Genomic DNA, 20,978 nt, shown 5'->3' on the forward strand with positions numbered 1-20,978 from the left:
AATTCTATTTTTTGAATTGTTAGAATATTGTGTTAAATCTTAATGCTGTATTATGTTCCAATATATCTGGTTACCAAGGATGTGTTTTAAGTGGAATGTAGATAGCTGCTTCTATCACTCCATTGGAAAACAGTGATTCCTTTTTCTATTTATTGCTAATATTTTTTTCTTCATTCTGTATGCTATATAGTAACATAGTTATTAAGGTTGATGGAAGACTTTAAGTCCACCTAGTTCAACCCATAGCCTAACCTAACATGCCCTAACATGTTGACTTGTAATAGCGGTTATGCAAAATGATGGTTTTTGGTCTGTAAGCTTTTGTCTTAATATAATCTTGATCCCCTCATGACTTTTTATTACCTAGTAATGTACAGTAGGGGATGCATTATCGCATTAATAATTTATCAATCCATTGAGGAGCTCTGCCACAGACAGGGCCATGTGCTATTCCTCTCTAATCCCATTTTAAGGATAAGCGCACCTTTGGAAAAAAAAAATAAAACAATACATTTTTATTTAAATACCGGTACATGTATTTTTGGCAATTTTTTTTCTTTTATATTTCATTAAAAAATTTGCACCACTTGCCTTTCCAAGCGGTTTCTTTTCCAGCACACTTCTGGCTGCTGAATGAAGGGACTGGGTATCTCTCAGTGAGGTTATTATGACCAGAGAAATGGAAGGCTTTTCTTCTGAACTTCCCTCAGCTGATTTATGACCACATGCCCCATGAAAGTTGACTTGAACTTTGATATTTTCATAAATTATCTGAGAGGAGCTCAGAAAAAGACCGATAAAAACATTATAAACTCTGCCATCATAACAGTCGCAATGATGGATTCTTAGCTAGCTCATATAAAAAAAAAAAATTGTCCCCAAAGGTGTCCATATCTTTTAATGCAGCTACAGTAAAACATATATATAAACTTGACAAATACCGGCATACCGGATATACAGGTGCTTCTTACAAAATTAGAATATCATTAAAAAGTTAATTTATTTCAATTCTTCAATACAAAAAGTGAATCTCATATATTATATAGAGTCATTACAGAGTGATCTATTTCAAGTGTTTATTTCTGTTAATGTTGATGATTATGGCTTACAGTCAATGAAAACCCAAAAGGCATTATCTCAGTAAATTAGAATACTTCATATCACCAGCTTGAAAAATGATTTTATAATCTGAAATGTTGGCCTACTGAAATGTATGTTCAGTACATGCACTCAATATTTGAGCTGGGTTCCTTTTGCATCAATTACTGCATCAGTGCTGCGTGGCATGGAGGAGATCAGCCTGCGGCACTACTCAGGTGTTATGGAGACCCAGGTTGCTTTGCTAGCAGCCTTCACCTCGTCACCATTGTTGGGTCTGGTGTCTGTCACCTTCCTCTTGACAATACCCCTTAGATTCTCTATGGGGTTAAGGTCAGGCGAGTTTGCTGGCCAATCAAGCACAGTGATACTGGTGTTTTTAAACCAGGTATGGGTACTTTTGGCAGTGTGGACAGGTGCCAAGTCCTGCTGGAGAATAAAATTTACATCTCCAAAAAGCTTGTCGGCAGAGGGAAACATGAAGTCCTGTAAAATTTCCTGGTAGAGGGCTGTGTTGTCTGTTGGTCATGAGTGGCTTGGCACAAGGAATGTGACACTTGTAGCCCATGTCCTGGATACGTCTGTGTGTGGTGGCTCTTGAAACAATGACTCCAGCAGCAGTCCACTCCTTGTGAATCTCCCCCCAATTTTTGAATGGCCTTTTCTTAACAATCCTTTCAAGGCTGTGGTTATCCCGGTTGCTTGTGCACCTTTTACTACCACACTTTTTCCTTCCACTCAACTTTCCATTAGTATGCTTGGTTACAGCACTGTGTGAACAGCCAGCTTCTTTAGCAATGACCTTTTGTGGCTTACCCTCCTTGTGGAGTGTGTCAGTGACTGCTGACTTGACAGATGTCCAGAAGGCAGTCTTCCCCATGATTGTGGAGCCTACTGAAACAGAATAAGGGACCTTTTTAAATGCTTAGGAAGCCTTTGCAGGTGTTTTTTGTTCATAATTCTAATTTACTGAGATGATTTTTACGTTTTCATTGGCTGTAAGCCATAATAATCAATATTAACAGAAATAAACATTTGAAATACATCACTCTGTTTGTAATGACTATATAATATAGGAGTTTAACTTTTTGTATTGAAGAACTGAAATTAATTAACTTTTTGATAATATTCTAATTTTGTGAGAAGCATCTGTAGGTATATGCCAAGTCCCCATGAGGGGAAAAGTAACACTAAACGAAAAGGGAGGGGCAACTCCCGCAATAAATGAATCCTACATAAAGATTTCGAGTATGGTGCCCCAAAATTATGTAAATGAAAATTGAAATCAATTTAGATTAAAAAAATAAATATGCATGAATATTGACATCGTTTTTTATTTTTATTATTATTTTAGCTGTGTATTCAGATATCGCCTGTCCATATGAAAAACCAACCATGCACCCATTTGCCTATAGAGTCCATACACATCAGCTGGGTAAGTATCCCTGGACCCAGAAACTTAAATTTTAATTCTTTTCACTTTTTGGGCACCTATACAGCGATTCATACATTATGTTGTTCAACTTTCTAGGTCAAGTTGTCAGTGGGTACAGAATCAGGAACGGAAAGTGGTCTTTAATTGGAAGACAGAGCCCACAGCTACCACAGGTATCTTTTCAAACATAAAATACTTGAAATAAGAATGAAATAATCAAAACCATTTTTATCAATAACATGATTTTAATAGGGATACCAAAAGCTGACAAGACTGATTAAAAACATGAAACTGCATGACATGATAAAAATAAACACTAAAAGTAGAAAGAGGAGGCAGAATAGCATCAGCAGCGTGAATAAAATGTTACGGCCCAAAAAAATAAAATTCTAAAGAAGTGCACAATGGTACCTAATTACCTAAAATGACCTCTTATTATACCTAAATGGTAATCACAATGGTAATCTGATCTATATGTTCTTTCTGAATCTTACACCATAACACCTTCATATCTACTTACTATATCTTTGCTTGTACTATATATATTATAACTTTTTTGTACTCACTTGAGACTTCTGATCCTGATCTGTTCTGATTAGTGATGAGCGAATATACTCGTTACTCAAGATTTCTCGAGCATGCTTGGGGGTCCTCCGAGTATTTTTTAGTGCTCGGAGTTTTAGTTTTTAGCGCCGCAGCTGAATGATTTACATCTTTCAGCTGCGGTGCTAAAAACTAAAACTCCGAGCACTAAAAAATACTCGGAGGACCCCCGGGCATGCTCGAGAAATCTCAAGTAACGAGTATATTCGCTCATCACTAGTTCTGATCTCTCTCTGATATGTATAGTTAATAAATTTAATTGTACACTGCACTATCTATCGATCTATATACATACTGTAACTTGTTATGCTATCATGCCAATTAACCCAATTGTACAATGCACTAATATAAATATATATACGGTGTGTGTGTGTATGTGTATATATATATATATATATATATATATATATATATACACATATATATATATATATATATATACACACACACACATACTGTATCTCATTGTTATGAGTGTCTGAGCGATTCCCATTGTGCACTTGCGCTTTATAATTTCATTTTTTGTCCGTTACATTTTATTAATGCTGCTGATGCTGTTCTGCCTCCTCTTTTTTACTTTTAGTGTATATTTTTATCATGTCTTGTAGGTTCATGTTTTTTAATCAGTCTTGTCAACTTTTGGTATCCTTAATAAAATCATGTTATTGATGAAACAAACTGTTGATTATTTAATTTTTCTTTCTTTCTTTCTTTCTTTCTTTCTTTCTTTCTTTCTTTCTTTCTTTCTTTCTTTCTTTCTTTCTTTCTTTCTTTCTTTCTTTCTTTCTTTCTTCCTTTCTTCCTTCCTTCCTTCCTTCCTTCCTTCCTTCCTTCCTTCCTTTCTTTCTTTCTTTCTTTCTTTCTTTCTTTCTTTCTTTCTTTCTTTCTGTTTTGTCTGCTTGAATAGTGCTTTGCGTTGCACACATTTATATGGTTAGTTATTGGGGATATATTCCTTCTTTTCTAGGTTATAAATATTCTCAAGCGTAGTCTGCATAGATAAGAATATCTTATATTTTTTTATGACGTGTGAGACATTTGCCCACTAGCCTAGAGTTTACCTCAAGTTTCATTTAGGCTATGTGCACACATTTCTCTGCCGCTGTAAAAACGCATGCGGAATTGGCATGCGTTTTCCCGCTAAACACTAGCGTTTTACAAGCGATCTGTAGCATCGCTTGGAAAACTGATCGACAGGTTGGTCACACTTGTCAAACAGTGTTTGACAAGTGTGACCAACTTTTTACTATTGATGCTGCCTATGCAGCATCAATAGTAAAAAGATCTAATGTTAAAGATAATAAAAAAAAAATTAAAAATCGTGATACTCTCACCTTCTGGCGTCCCCCTCAGCCTTCCCGCTCCTTGCAATGCTCCCGGCAGCTTCTGTTCCCAGTAATGCCTAGCGGCAATAACCCCAGATGACGTGCGTTCTCACGAGACCCTATGTCATCACAGGTCATTGCCGCAAAGCATCCTTGGAAACGCGAGCATCACGAGGAGCAGAAAGACTGCCAGGGCCGCCGGAAGGAAGGTGAGAACATCCATATTTTTTATTTTCTTTTTTTTTGTTAAACATTTTTTTTTATTGGGTTATATAACACAAATAAACAATAATGTAAAACTATGTAGTTGTGTGTGTGTGTTTTTTCAATAGAATGTTATCAAAAGTTCTTTCATTAGGTCGTCACATAGTACATGTTAAGATTAATCATAGTAGAAGTTACAATCTTTCATTCCTCAAGTTTGTCTTCATTTTCCAACTTTTTTATAAGGAAGGAGTCTAACCCAATGTGTCCACACCTATAGATCTTAAATTATAACATTGATATTGAGAGACAGATAGAAAAAGTAGGGTGGGGAAAATCAGATGAAGGAGAGGAGGTAGGGGAAAGGCAGGGGAGTCCTCCATGTAAGAATGGATAGTGGTATCGGCGGTTAGTGCCTTACAGCGTCATGAGACCTATGTAACAAGCATTAATCTCTCATGAAAGCTTGTTAGTTTTTAGGGTGGATGCCAGATCTTCATTCAGTCTCTGTGTGAGACTGCTGACTCATCATCCTTAAGTATTCATCCGATTCTCTATACGGAACCCATGGCTGCCATGTTACCCCCAAACCTGTCTCTTGAGAAGTTTGTGAAAGCTCCAATTTCCTCTACATAATAAAGCTGATCAACTTTTTGGAGCCAATCAACAACGCTCGGGCTACTCTGAGAGCGCCATTTTGTGGGAATAATTAGTTTGGCCGCTGCTAATAAAAATAAGAGTGATTTGTACTTGGTCTGTGAAATATTGCTAGACCAGTTCAGAAAGATGAGGTTCGGCCGTGGGGGGTTTGAAAGTTAGCACAACTTGGTAATAATTTTCAAAACACTATTCCAAAACGGTCTAATCTTATCACATGACCACCAAATGTGCAGAAACTCCCCTTTATCTTTATTACATCTCCAACAGGTTGTGGGTATGTTGGGGTACCAGGTGTGAGTTACCACTGGGGTGGTATACCATCTTGTGACGATCTTATATGAGTTTTCTTGAACTCTTTCACAGCTAGATGGACCAAATGAATTTTTATAAATACGCTCAACCTCCCAGTCCTGCAGTTTAATTCCGAGTTCTTTCTCCCATGCTAATATATAGGCACGTTTAACCCCTTTCTGACATCTGACGTACTATCCCGTCGAGGTGGGGTGGGCCCGTATGACCACCGACGGGATAGTATGTCATATGCGATCGGCCGCGCTCACATCCGGCACTATGTGCCAGGAGCGGTCACGGACCGCCCCCGGCACATTAACCCCCGGCACACCGCGATCAAACATGATCGCGGTGTACCGGCGGTACAGGGAAGCATCGCGCAGGGAGGGGGCTCCCTGCGTGCTTCCCTGAGACGATCGGTACAAGGTGATGTACTCACCTTGTACCGAGCGTCTCCCCCCTGCAGTCCCCGGATCCAAAATGGCCGCGGGGCTGCATCCTGGTCCTGCAGGGAGTACTTCCGGGTCAGGAGCAGGCTGCAGCTGCAGCTCTGTAAGCCTGCAGCGATGAGTGAGATCGCCGATCTCACAGAGTGCTACGCAAACTGTAAGATCGGCATCTGTGATGCCCCCCCCTGGGACAAAGTAAAAACGTTTAAAAAAAATTTCCATATGTGTAAAAAAAAAAAAAAAAAAATTCCTAAATAAAGAAAAAATATATATATATATTATTCCCATAAATACATTTCTTTATCTAAAAAAAACAATAAAAGTACACATATTTAGTATCGCCGCGTCCGTAATGACCAACCTATAAAACTGTCCCACTAGTTAACCCCTTCAGTGAACACCGTAAGAAAAAAAAAAAAGAGCCAAAAAACAACGCTTTATTATCATACCGCCGAACAAAAAGTGGAATAACACGCGATCAAAAAGACGGATATAAATAACCATGGTACCGCTGAAAATGTCATCTTGTCCTGCAAAAAAAAAGCCGCCATACAGCATCATAAGCAAAAAAATAAAAAAGTTATAGTCCTCAGAATAAAGCGATGCCAAAATAATTATTTTTTCTAAAAAAATAGCTTTTATCGTATAAAAGCGCCAAAACATAAAAAAATGATATAAATGAGATATCACTGTAATCGTACTGACCCGAAGAATAAAACTGCTTTATCAATTTTACCAAACGTGGAACGGTATAAATGCCTCCCCCAAAAGAAATTCGTGAATAGCTGGTTTTTGGTCATTCTGCCTCACAAAAATCGGAATAAAAAGTGATCAAAAACTGTCACGTGTCCGAAAATGTTACCAATAAAAACGTTAACTCGTCCCGCAAAAAACAAGACCTCACATGACTCTGTACCAAAATATGGAAAAATTATAGGTCTCAAAATGTTGTAACGCAAAAAATATTTTTTGCAATAAAAAGCGTCTTTCAGTTTGTGACGGCTGCCAATCATAAAAATCTGCTAAAAAACCCGCTATAAAAGTAAATCAAACCCCCCTTCATCACCCCCTTAGTTAGCGAAAAATAAAAAAATAAAAAAAATGTATTTATTTCCATTTTCCCATTAGGGCTAGGTTAGGGCTAGGTTAGGGTTAGGGCTAGGGTTAGAGCTAGGGTTGGGGCTAGGGTTAGGGCTAGGGTTGGGGCTAGGGTTGGAGCTAAAGTTAGGGTTGGGGCTAAAGTTAGGGTTAGGGTTTGGGCTAAAGTTAGGGTTAGGGTTTGGATTACATTTACGGTTGAGATTAGGGTTGGGATTAGAGTTAGGGGTGTGTCAGGGTTAGGGGTGTGGTTAGGGTTACCGTTGGGATTAGGGTTAGGGGTGTGTTTGGATTAGGGTTTCAGGTAGAATTGGGGGGTTTCCACTGTTTAGGCACATCAGGGGCTCTCCAAACGCGACATGGCTTCCGATCTCAATTCCAGCCAATTCTGCGTTGAAAAAGTAAAACAGTGCTCCTTCCCTTCCGAGCTTTACCGTGCGCCCAAACAGGGGTTTACCCCAACATATGGGGTATCAGCGTACTCGGGACAAATTGGACAACAACTTTTGGGGTCGAAGTTCTCTTGTTATCCTATGGAAAATAAAAGTTTGGGGGGCTAAAAATCATTTTTGTGGGAAAAAAAAAGATTTTTTATTTTCACGGCTCTGCGTTGTAAACTGTAGTGAAACACTTGGGGGTTCAAAGTTCTCACAACACATCTAGAAAAGTTCCTTGGGAGGTCTAGTTTCCAATATGGGGTCACTTGTGGGGGGTTTCTACTGTTTGGGTACATCAGGGGCTCTGCAAATGCAACGTGACGCCTGCAGACCAATCCATCTCAGTCTGCATTCCAAATGGCGCTCCTTCCCTTCCAAGCTCTGCCATGCGCCCAAACAGTGGTTCCCCCTCACATATGGGGTATCAGCGTACTCAGGACAAATTGGACAACAACTTTTGGTGTCCAATTTATCCTGTTACCCTTGTGAAAATACAAAACTGGGGGCTAAAAAATCATTTTTCTGAAAAAAAAAAAAGAATTTTTATTTTCACGGCTCTGCGTTATAAACTGTAGTGAAACACTTGGGGTTCAAAGTTCTCACAACACATCTAGATAAGTTCCTTGGGAGGTCTAGTTTCCAATATGGGGTCACTTGTGGGGGGTTTGTACTGTTTGGGTACATCAGGGGCTCTGCAAATGCAACGTGACGCCTGCAGACCAATCCATCTAAGTCTGCATTCCAAATGGCGCTCCTTCCCTTCCGAGCTCTGCCATGCGCCCAAACAGTGGTTCTCCCCCACATATGGGGTATCAGCGTACTCAGGACAAATTGGACAACAACTTTTAGGGTCCAATTTATCCTGTTACACTTGTGAAAATAAAAAATTGGGGGAGAAAAGATCATTTTTGTGAAAAAATATGATTTTTTATTTTTACGGCTCTGCATTATAAACTTCTGTGAAGCACTTGGTGGGTCAAAGTGCTCACCACACATCTAGATAAGTTCCTCAGGGGGTCTACTTTCCAAAATGGTGTCACTCGTGGGGGGTTTCAATGTTTAGGCACATCAGGGGCTCTCCAAACGCAACATGGCATCCCATCTCAATTCCAGTCAATTTTGCATTGAAAAGTCAAGTGGCGCTCCTTTCCTTCCGAGCTCTGCCATGCGCCCAAACAGTGGTTTACCCCCACATATTGGGTATCAGCGTACTCAGGACAAATTGTACAACAACTTTTGGGGTCCATTTTCTCCTGTTACCCTTGGTAAAATAAAACAAATTGGAGCTGAAATAAATTTTGTGTAAAAACAAATTTAAATGTGAATTTTTATTTAAACATTCCAAAAATTCCTGTGAAACACCTGAAGGGTTAATAAACTTATTGAATGTGGTTTTGAGCACCTTGAGGGGTGCAGTTTTTAGAATGGTGTCACACTTGGTTATTTTCTATCATATAGACCCCTCAAAATGACTTCAAATGAGATGTGGTCCCTAAAAAAAAATGGTGTTGTAAAAATGAGAAATTGCTGGTCAACTTTTAACCCTTATAACTCCCTAACAAAAAAAAATTTTGGTTCCAAAATTGTGCTGATGTAAAGTAGACATGTGGGAAATGTTACTTATTAAGTATTTTGCGTGACATATCTCTGTGATTTAAGGGCATAAAAATTCAAAGTTGGAAAATTGCGAAATTTTCTAAATTTTCGCCAAATTTCCGTTTTTTTCACAAATAAACGCAAGTTATATCGAACAAATTTTACCACTAACATGAAGTACAATATGTCACGAGAAAACAATGTCAGAATCGCCAAGATCCGTTGAAGCGTTCCAGAGTTATAACCTCATAAAAGGACAGTGGTCAGAATTGTAAAAATTGGCCCGGTCATTAACGTGCAAACCACCCTTGGGGGTGAAGGGGTTAATAGATACTGAGTCCGACAGAAGGGTCTGGTATAATTTTGCTAATACTCCTTTGGGTTGTTTATGTTGTGTTAATAAGGTTTTGAAAGTCGTTAATTCCCTAAATGGGATACCAGCTTGTAAATACCATCTAATAGCTTTCTTAAGTCTATTATAGTGGAGAAAGTTAATATGTTTGTTTTGGGAATTTATTTTGTAATTCTGGTACCATATTTTTTATTTTCATTCTTCTTTTTTTTTTTTAACAATTATCTGGTCCCCAGGGCCTGGAGGATAGTCTCCTCTCCTCCACCCTGGGTACCAACCGCACATGATCCGCTTACTTCCCGCATGGTGGGCATAGCCACGTGCAGAAAGTAAGCGGATCAATGCGTTCCTATGTGTGCGGAATCCCCGCAATTCTGCACAAAGAATGAACATGCTGCGTTTTTTTTCCGGAATGCGATTCCGCCACGGAAAAAAAAAACGCAACATGTGCACAAAAATTGCGGATTGCATTCTAATTATAGGATGCTTAATGTATGCATTTTTTTCTTGGTTTTATCGCGTTTTTATAGCGAAAAAAACGCAAAAATTCCTGAACGTGTGCACATAGGCTAAGATTGTATTTGTTAGAGGTGTTGCATTGGCACTCACTTTAAAAAGACCAGGCTGATCTTGTATGTACTTCTCGAGCCTATGTGTGATTCTTATGGCTTGATTTCCTCCCATTTGCTAAAAAACAGACCGATAGATTAATTATCTTCCTGTCAAATTGTCCCTAGTGTGTGTGCCTGATATATATTCATCATGTTGTTATGTGTACAGCTCTCTGAAGCTGCTTTTCTGAAAGCAATACATTCCAGTGCAGCTGTCCTATTGTAAGCACACAAGACACAGGACATTAAAGGGTAAAAGCAACATTTTGATGCCTTTTACTGAATTCCTGCAAATAATCATTCATGCTTCAGAACTAACTTATTATAATTTTTTTTTTTAATTTAGGCATTTTACCCGGTAGAAGATCCGATTGACGTTCGTCCTGGAGACATTCTAGCGGCCAGATGTCTTTTCACTGGTCAGGGCAGGACATCTAATACTTATATTGGGCAAGTTAAAGTATTAATATTATGCTTATATAAAAATCTTCACATTTCATTTAATATATAAAGGTAAAAGAATCGCTCTACTGCACACTTTGAAATACGGTACTTTTTTTTTTACTTTCCAAATCAATTGCAAGGACAAATTACATTTCTGTTCCAGAGCTTTGGCTGTCTCACCACCTCATAACTCTGCAACATAAATATCCCATGGCGATCCTGACTGCTAGCTTGTTCTATTCCACATTTCCTTGGTGCTGGGCCGGCACTGACATTCACTATGAATAATAGATGTACAAGTAAAGATCTGTGTATAAATATATGTGTGTATGTTATATGTGTGTGTTGGCACCCTTGAAATTGTTCCAGAAAATGAAGTATTTCTCCTAGAAAATTCTTACAATTAAACGATTTGTTATACATATATATTTTATTATTTTATTTCCGTACACACGCACAAGAGAATCCAGTATACTGTGCTAGTAATAAAAATAATTTTTTTTATTGAATTAAACTAAACAGAGTTTGTATAGCAATATGACAAAAAATCACAGAACTCAAGAATAAATACATATAACCTTTAGGGTCACTACTTGGTTAGATGGGGAAATGTGCCAACACAGTCCTGACCTACTATCCATATGTATAGTGCATACTACAATTATTGCTCATTGTCCCATGCAATGTCCTTAGCAAGATGTCAATTATGTTGGCATGAGACTAACTAGAAGTACATTTGTGATTAGCACTTACATGAGGAGTGGTCCGTGATGTGTGGTTTTCCTCAAGCGCCCCAACGCGCGTTTCATCCCTTCGTCAGGACTTTGTACTTTGTACTGATCTTAGTCAGTTTTTTGTGCTCCGATTATTTGATAGGGTTTATGTGATGATATATATTTTATTTCCTTTGTGTTTATTGGAACAACACAAAAAATAAACAGAGGAAAAAAAGGCAAATTGAACATAATTTCACACAAATCCCCCAAAATGGGCCAGACAAAATTGTTGGCACCCTCAACTTAATATTTGGGTCCACACCCTTTGGAATAAATAACTGCAATGAATGGCTTCCTATAGCCATCAACAAGCTTCTTACACCTCTCAACTGGAATTTTGGACCATTCTTTTGCAAACTGCTTCAGGTCTCTCATATTTGAGGGGTGCCTTCTACAACAGCAATTTTAAGATTGCTCCATAGGCGTTCAGTATGATTTAGATCCGGACTCCTTTTTGGCCACTTCCGAACTCTCCAGCGCTTTGTTTCCATCAATTACTGGGTGCTTGTTAAAGTATGTTTGGGGTCCTTATCCTGCTGGAAGACACATGACCTATAAAGCAAATCCAGCTTTCTGACACTGGTCACTACATTGCGACCCAGAATTCATTGATAATATTCAGATTTCATGATGCCTTGCACATCGTCAATGCACTAGGTGCCAGAGGCAGCAAAGCAACCCCAAAACATCTTAGATCCTCCACTATATTTGACTGTAGGTACTGTGTTATCTTAATTGTAGGCTTCAGTCCATTTTTTGGTAAACAGTAGAATGATCTGCTTTACAAAAAGCTCTATCTAGGTCTCATCCTTTCACAAGTCTCTTTCCCAAAAGGATTGTGGCTTACTCACATACAGTTTGGCAAACTGCAGTCTAGCGCTTTTATTTCTATGTGTCAGCAGTGGGTTCCTTCTGGGTCTCCTGCCATAGCGTTTCATTTAATTCATATGTTGCCGGATAGTTCGAGCTAACACTGATGCACCTGCAGGACAGCTTGAATTTCTTTGGAACATGATTGGGACTGCTTATCCACCATCCAGACTATCCTGAGCTGCAATCTTTCATCAATTTTTCTCTGGTGTCACGTTCAGGGAGATTAGCTACAGTGCCATGGGTTATAAATGTCTTGATTATGTTGCACACCGGAGACAAAGGCGCACATCAAGATATCTGGAGATTGTTTATATTTTTCAACAATTTTGGTTCTCAAGTCGTCAGTCAGATTTCTTCTCCTCTTTCTGTTCTCCATGCTAAGTGTGGAGCACACAGACACACAATGCAAAGATTGAGTCAACTCCTTCCCTTTTTATCTGGTTTCCTGTGTGATTTTCATATTGCTGACACCTGTTACTTGCCACTGGTGAGTTTCAACGAGTATCACATGCTTGAAACAAAGTTGTTTACGCAGTTTTTTGGAAAACGGACAACAATTTTGTCTGGCCAATTCTTGTGGCTTTGGGTGCAATTATGTCCAATTTGCTTTTTATTCTGTTATTCTGTTTTTTTTTAATCTTGTTCCAATACCCACAAAGGAAATAACAAAACATGTGTAATTGTCATAATTTTCAGGGGGAAATACTTAATTTTCTGGAACAAAATCTGGGATGCCTACACTTTCAGCAATTGTGTGACCAGTAACACCCTTTGTCATCAAAACAGCATCAATTCTTCTGGGTACACTTACACGCAGTTTTTGAAGCAACTAGGCTGGGAGGTTGCTCCAAACAACTTGGAGAACTAACCACATATTTTCTGTGGATGTAAGGTTACTGACATCTTTCTGACTCTACACTCATAATTAGTGTTGAGCGATACCTTCCGATATCGGAAAGTATCGGTATCGGAAAGTATCGGCCGATACCGTCAAAGTATCGGATCTAATCCGATACCGATACCCGATCCCAATGCAAGTCAATGGGACGAAAATATCGGAATTAAAATAAACCCTTTCTTAACTTGTAGGTTCATTCTACATGAAGGAAAACAACTAAGAATAATGTAGGATGTATTGGGGGACGTGGCGGAGACATTAAAGGCACAGAGGTTTAGCCCAATCTAATAGAATAGCAGGATTTTGTTTTGTTTTTTATGACGTTCGGCGTTAGAAAGATTTTGACTATGTTAATTTTTTTTTTATTTTGGCAGATATTGATGTTTCACTACTTCCACGCCCTTCACCTTCTTTTTTACTTCTCCCACACTTTCTTCTTCATTATCCTCATCATCAGCTTCTTTGACATCAACTTCTTCACCTTATTCATCTTCTTCTTCATCTTCTACCTATTATTTTTTTGTTCATATTCTTTTTATTTTACTATTATCTTCTTCATATTCAACTTCTTCATCATATTCTTATTTGTGACAGGCATTCCCGTAGTTGTTATCTATAAAAGTTTGAAGATTACACCTTCCGTTCTGCCTGTCACAAAACAGTTACATTTGTCCGCGTTCAGTTTGGCCTGCAGCATCAGGCTTTATCCAGGGGCACCACGAGGAGGAACGGACTCACCCCCATACACTGCTTAGTCTTCTTCTGCTTATAATTTAGATAATATCTTTTGCTCTGATATTTAGTCTTATGCTTAATGTTCTTCTGCTCTTTGTTCTGCAGCCTCTTGTTCTTCTGCTTCTCGGTCTTCCAGGTCGTCGTCGTCTCCAGGGTCGTCATCTCCGGGGTCGTCGTCATCGGGGTGGTCTTCAGGGTCATCATCTCCAGGGTCGTCGTCATCTCAGTGGTTGTCGTCTCTGGTGTCGTCGTCATCTTAGGGGTGGTCTTCCGGGTCGTCGTCTTTAGGGTCTTGAACTTGGAAATGTAGCAGAAGGTACAAGTAGGCTGAGAAAATGCCGAGAAACAGCTGATGGAACTGTAACTCGGATGGCTACCCGAAGGTCCAAGAGCCAATGGAACTACCGAGGACCAGCTGACGTTACTGGAACCCGGTTACTAAGCAGGAGGTACCCGTGCTGAAAGCACTACCAAGGACCACCTGACGTTGGTGGAACTCAGATACCCAGAGGGAGGCACCTAAGCCAAAGGCTCTGCCCGGAACCAGCTGACGGTACTGGAACCAGGATGGGGAGCAGAAGGTACAAGAGCAAAAGACACTGCCGAGAACCAGCTGACGGTACTGGAACCCGGATGGGTAGCCGAAGGTCCAAGAGCCAATGGAACTTCCGAGGACCAGCTGACGTTACTGGAACCCGGTTACTAAGCAGGAGGTACCCGTGCTGAAAGCACTACCAAGGACCACCTGACGTTGGTGGAACTCAGATACCCAGAGGGAGGCACCTAAGCCAAAGGCTCTGCCCGGAACCAGCTGACGGTACTGGAACCAGGATGGGGAGCAGAAGGTACAAGAGCAAAAGACACTGCCGAGAACCAGCTGACGGTACTGGAACCCGGATGGGTAGCCGAAGGTCCAAGAGCCAATGGAACTACCGAGGACCAGCTGACGTTACTGGAACCCGGTTACTAAGCAGGAGGTACCCGTGCTGAAAGCACTACCAAGGACCACCTGACGTTGGTGGAACTCAGATACCCAGAGGGAGGCACCTAAGCCAAAGGCTCTGCCCGAAACCAGCTGACGGTGCTGGAACCAGGATGGGGACCTATTCAAGCTTGTCTTCCTAGAGCCCCAACTAGCGGTGTTGGAGCAAAGGGTCAGCAGGGGGAGCAGAGTGTAGGCCGAAGCCTGCACTGGCGGCAGCTTTGGGTCTGTTGTGTCTGCGTGGCTGTTGCAGGACACGTTGCCGGCTACACAGCAGGGGAACAGCTGGCGGTGCTGAACCCCACTGACACATTGGCTGGTGTTTTTCTCTGTGCAGCTAGCAGTACCGGGCCCCAACTGGCGGTGTTAGAGCCCAGGGTCAGCAGGAGGAGGAGAGGGAGCAGAGTGTAGGCCGAAGCCTGCACTGGCGGCAGCTTTGTGTCTGCGTGGCTGTTGCAGGACACGTTGCCGGCTACACAGCAGGGGAACAGCTGGCGGTGCTGAACCCCACTGACACATTGGCGAGGTGTTTTTCTCTGTGCAGCTAGCAGTACCGGGCCCCAACTGGCGGTGTTAGAGCCCAGGCTCTGCAGGGGGAGCAGAGTGTAGGCCGAAGCCTAATTGAACCAATTTTAAAGGTAACCTTTAACCCCCCCTCAGGTGTTACAAAGTAGAAGAGCCACAGCTTATGCAGCAGTAGTGCTGCACAAGTCAAAGGTTGCTCTTTTAATTTTTCTCCTTGCACACGCTGAATGAAACACGTATAACATTTAGCCCTTTATACAGTCAAACTGTGTTGGAGGCGAGAGTTCCCTTCGTAATGAGACGCAGCACAGCTGTCAAGAATCCCACCTTGGTACTGGGCGCAGCCTCCTGAGCGTTGTTGTTTGCTGTACAGGAGTCTGCGCTGTCATTTTATCCCTTGGCCTTGCGCTGTTAGCGCTGCCCATCTTCTGGCATCATTTAATGTCGGCCGTTGCGGTTTGCGATGACCATGAATCCCAGCCCCGCAGTGTCTTGACATAGTTAAAACACTGCGGGGCTGGGATTCATGGCCTGGCGCAGTACATATGTTGGCCTCTCACACTCGGGTCCTTACACCCGCTTCAGACTGTGCGGCGTCAGCTGATCCCTTATCGCATGCCGCGACCATGAAGCCGCACAGTCTGAGGAAGGCGGAAGGAGATGAGGGACAGGCGAACATATGCACTGCTCATGCCCATCAATCACACCCTCGCAGTCCAAATAAATAAGACACCGAGGGGCGTTGTGTCGGGCAGGTCGGCCGCAGAGGCGCAGGCAGCCAAACAATGATGCCAGAAGACGGGCAGCGCTACCAAGGGGGTTGCAGCGTGTCATTACAAAGGAAAGTCACACCTCAGGGACGGTTAAATGGTCACAGAGGACACATTTTAGACGTGTTCAGTTCCACATGTGCGAGTAGAATAAGTTTCTGAGCCACCTTGCACACATGCAGCATTACTGCTGTACAAGGTGGCTGTAAAACATACAAACGCCTGGGGGAGGGGGGACAGGTTCCCTTCAATTTCAGTTCTTGTGTCTGCGTGGCTGTTGCAGGACACGTTGCCGGCTACACAGCAGGGGAACAGCTGGCGGTTCTGAACCCCACTGACACATTGGCTGGTGTTTTTCTCTGTGCAGCTAGCAGTACCGGGCCCCAACTGGCGGTGTTAGAGCCCAGGGTCAGCAGGAGGAGGAGAGGGAGCAGAGTGTAGGCCGAAGCCTGCACTGGCGGCAGCTTTGTGTCTGCGTGGCTGTTGCAGGACACGTTGCCGGCTACACAGCAGGGGAACAGCTGGCGGTGCTGAACCCCACTGACACATTGGCTGGTGTTTTTCTCTGTGCAGCTAGCAGTACCGGGCCCCAACTGGCGGTGTTAGAGCCCAGGCTCTGCAGAGGGAGCAGAGTGTAGGCTGAAGCCTAATTGAACCAATTTTAAAGGTAACCTTTAACCCCCCCTCAGGTGTTACAAAGTAGAAGAGCCACGCCTTATGCAGCAGTAGTGCTGCACAAGTCAAAGGTTGCTCTTTTAATTTTGTTCCTTGCACAAGCTGAATGAAACACGTACAACATTTTGGCCCTTATAGAGTCAATCTGTCTTTGAGGCGGGAGTTCCCTTCGTAATGAGACGCAGCACAGCTGGCAAAAATACCACCTTGGTGCTTGGCGCGGCCTCCTGAGCATCGCATTTTGATGTACAGGAGTCTGCGTTGTTGCGTTATCCCTTGGCCATGCGCTGCCCATCTTCTGACATCATTTAATGTCGGCTGGTGCGGTTCGCGATGCCCATGAATCCCATCCCCGCAGTGTCTTTACAGTGTTTCACACTGCGGGGCTGGGATTGATGGCCTGGCGCAGTACATAGGTTCGCCTCTCGCTCGTGTCCTTACACCTGCTACAGACTGTGCGGCGTCAGCTGATCCCTTATCGCATGCCGCGGCCATGAAGCCGCACAGTCTGAAGAAGGCGGAAGGAGCTGAGTGACAGCCTGGCGAAGATATGCACTGCTCATGCCCGTCAATCACACCCTCGCAGTCAAAATAAATAAGACACCGAGGGGCGTTGTGTCGGGCAGGGCGGCCGCAGAGGCGCAGCCAGCCAAACAATGATGTCAGAAGAAGGGCTGTGCTACCAAGGGGGTCGTTGCGTGTCATTACAAAGGAAAGTCACACCTCAGGGACGTTTTAATGGTCTCAGGGGACACATTGTAGACGTGTTCTGTTCCACGGGTGCAAGGAGAATAAGTTTCTAAGCCACCTTGCACACATGCAGCATTACTGCTGTACAAGGTGGCTGTAAAACATACAAACACCTGGGGGTGGGGCGACAGGATCCCTTCAATTTCAGTTCTTGTGTCTGCGTGGCTTTTGCAGGACACGATGCCGGCTACACAGCAGGGGAACAGCTGGCGGTGCTGAACCCCACTGACACATTGGCTGGTGTATTTCTCTGTGCAGCTAGCAGTACCGGGCACCAACTGGCGTTGTTAGAGCCCAGGGTCAGCAGGAGGAGCAGGGGGAGCAGAGTGTAGGCCGAAGCCTGCACTGGCGGCAGCTTTGGGTCTGTTGTGCCTGCGTGGCTGTTGCAGGACACGTTGCCGGCTACACAGCAGGGGAACAGCTGGCGGTGCTGAACCCCACTGACACATTGGCGAGGTGTTTTTCTCTGTGCAGCCAGCACTTCCGGACAGCAACTAGCGTTGTTGGAGCCCGGGCTCTGCAGGTGGAGCAGAGTGTAGGCCGCAGCCTGCACTGGAGCAAGTTGAAAGGGAACCTTTAACCCCCCCCCCCCCCCCAGGCGTTTGTAGCTGAAAGAGCCATCTTGTACAGCACTAAAGCTGGAAAAGGTAAACTTAGCTCTTTTAATTATGGTCCTTGCACATGCTGAACCTAACACTTTTGAAATGTGTCCCCTCACACGGTTAAACCATCCGGTCGGTGGAACTTTCCTTTGTCATGTGACGCAGCACAGCCGTCATTCTTACCCCCTTGGCGCCGTGCGCCTCCTCCTCAGCGTTGTTTGAATCTGTCCCGGAGTCAGCGCTGTTATGTTATCCCATGGCCAGGCACACTTAGCGCTGCCCGTCTTCTGACATCATTTGGTGTCAGGATGGCTGCGCCTGTGCGGCCGCGCTGGAGGAGATCCTGCCTCGCTGTGTCATCTAATGTAATCACTCTGCGGACCTGTGATCCATGGGCATGAGCAGTGCATATCCTCGCCTCTCACTCCCCTCCCTACGGCTTCTTCAGACTGTGCAGCGTCACGGCCGTGGCATGCTATTAGGGATCAGCTGACAGCGCACAGTCTGAAGAAGGCGTAGGGAGATGAGTGAGAGGCGGAGGTTCAGATATGCACTGCTAATGTCCATGGATCACAGGTCCGCAGTGGGATTTAATCAGAAGACACTACGAGGCGGGATCTCGTCCAGCGTGGCCGCACAGGCGCAGCCATCCTGACACCAAATGATGTCAGAAGACGGGCAGCGCTAAGTGTGCCTGGCCAAGGGATAACATAACAGCACAGACTCCGGGACAGATTCAAACAACGCTGAGGAGGAGGCGCACGGCGCCAAGGGGGTAAGAATGACGGCTGTGCTGCGTCACCTGACAAAGGAAAGTTCCACCGACCGGACGGTTTAACCATGTGAGGGGACACATTTCAAAAGTGTTAGGTTCAGCATGTGCAAGGAGCACCACGAAAAGAGGCATTTTTTCCCTTTGCATCATTACTGCTGCACAAGGTGTCTCCTTCAGTAACAAACGCCTGGGGGGGGGGGGGGACAGGTTCCCTTAAATTTAACTTGTTGTGCCTGCGTGGCGGTCGCAGGACACGTTGCCGTATACACAGCAGGGGAGCAGCAGGCATTACTGAACCCCACTAACACATTGGCGAGGTGTTTGGCTCTGTGCGGACAGCACTTCCGGACGGCAACTAGCGGTGTTGGAGCCCAGGGACAGGAGGAGGAGGAGGAGATAGGAGGGATTGCCACACACACAGCTGGGGAACAGCTGACGTTACTGAACCCCAATAACAGAGGAGGGACTGTTGGGACTGTGCGGACAGCACTTCTGGACGGCAACTAGCGGTGTTGGAGCCCAGGGACAGGAGGAGGAGGAGGAGGTGGAGGAGATAGGAGGGATTGCCACACACACAGCTGGGGAACAGCTGACGTTACTGAACCCCAATAACAGAGGAGGGACTGTTGGGACTGTGCGGACAGCACTTCTGGACGGCAACTAGCGGTGTTGGAGCCCAGGGACAGGAGGAGGAGGAGGAGGAGGTGGAGGAGATAGGAGGGATTGCCACACACACAGCTGGGGAACAGCTGACGTTACTGAACCCCAATATCAGAGGAGGGACTGTTGGGACTGTGCGGACAGCACTTCTGGATGGCAACTAGCGGTGTTGGAGCCCAGGGACAGGAGGAGGAGGAGGAGGAGGTGGAGGAGATAGGAGGGATTGCCACACACACAGCTGGGGAACAGCTGACGTTACTGAACCCCAATAACAGAGGAGGGACTGTTGGGACTGTGCGGACAGCACTTCTGGACGGCAACTAGCGGTGTTGGAGCCCAGGGACAGGAGGAGGAGGAGGAGGTGGAGGAGATAGGAGGGATTGCCACACACACAGCTGGGGAACAGCTGACGTTACTGAACCCCAATATCAGAGGAGGGACTGTTGGGACTGTGCGGACAGCACTTCTGGATGGCAACTAGCGGTGTTGGAGCCCAGGGACAGGAGGAGGAGGAGGAGGAGGTGGAGGAGATAGGAGGGATTGCCACACACACAGCTGGGGAACAGCTGACGTTACTGAACCCCAATAACAGAGGAGGGACTGTTGGGACTGTGCGGACAGCACTTCTGGACGGCAACTAGCGGTGTTGGAGCCCAGGGACAGGAGGAGGAGGAGGAGGTGGAGGAGATAGGAGGGATTGCCACACACACAGCTGGGGAACAGCTGACGTTACTGAACCCCAATAACAGAGGAGGGACTGTTGGGACTGTGCGGACAGCACTTCTGGACGGCAACTAGCGGTGTTGGAGCCCAGGGACAGGAGGAGGAGGAGGTGGAGGAGATAGGAGGGATTGCCACACACACAGCTGGGGAACAGCTGACGTTACTGAACCCCAATAACAGAGGCGGGACTGTTGGGACTGTGCGGACAGCACTTCTGGACGGCAACTAGCGGTGTTGGAGCCCAGGGACAGGAGGAGGAGGAGGTGGAGGAGATAGGAGGGATTGCCACACACACAGCTGGGGAACAGCTGACGTTACTGAACCCCAATAACAGAGGAGCGACTGTTGACTGTGCGTACAGCACTACCAGGCAACAACTAGCAGTGTTGGAGCCCAGGGACAGCAGGAGAAGCAGAGGAACACAATGTAGGCCGAAGCCTGATTGGAGAAAGTCGAAAGGGAACCTTTAACCCCCCCCCAAGGCGTTTGTAGCTGAAAGATCCAGCTTGTGCATCACAAAAGATGCAAAAGGAAAAGGTGGCTCTTTTCATTATGCTCCTTGCAAACACAGAACTAAACACTTATAAAATGTGTCCCCTGAAACCGTGAGACCGTCCCGGAGGTCGGACTT

General features: G+C 44.3%; 1 protein-coding gene across 8 annotated transcripts in view; it reads left to right on the plus strand.

The window, feature by feature from the left end:
• Nucleotides 1–20,978, plus strand: part of PAM (peptidylglycine alpha-amidating monooxygenase) — a 267,028-nt gene that overhangs the window by 159,340 nt on the left and 86,710 nt on the right. For all 8 annotated transcript variants that reach the window (XM_077289753.1, XM_077289771.1, XM_077289788.1 and 5 more), the window contains exons 10-12: nt 2,453–2,533; nt 2,630–2,706; nt 10,506–10,609. In XM_077289753.1, coding sequence (XP_077145868.1) covers nt 2,453–2,533; nt 2,630–2,706; nt 10,506–10,609 — 262 coding nt within the window. The remainder of the gene's footprint in view (nt 1–2,452; nt 2,534–2,629; nt 2,707–10,505; nt 10,610–20,978) is intronic.

The sequence above is a fragment of the Ranitomeya variabilis genome, chromosome 1 (genome assembly GCF_051348905.1).
Source record: "Ranitomeya variabilis isolate aRanVar5 chromosome 1, aRanVar5.hap1, whole genome shotgun sequence".
Classification (NCBI taxonomy): domain Eukaryota; kingdom Metazoa; phylum Chordata; class Amphibia; order Anura; family Dendrobatidae; genus Ranitomeya; species Ranitomeya variabilis.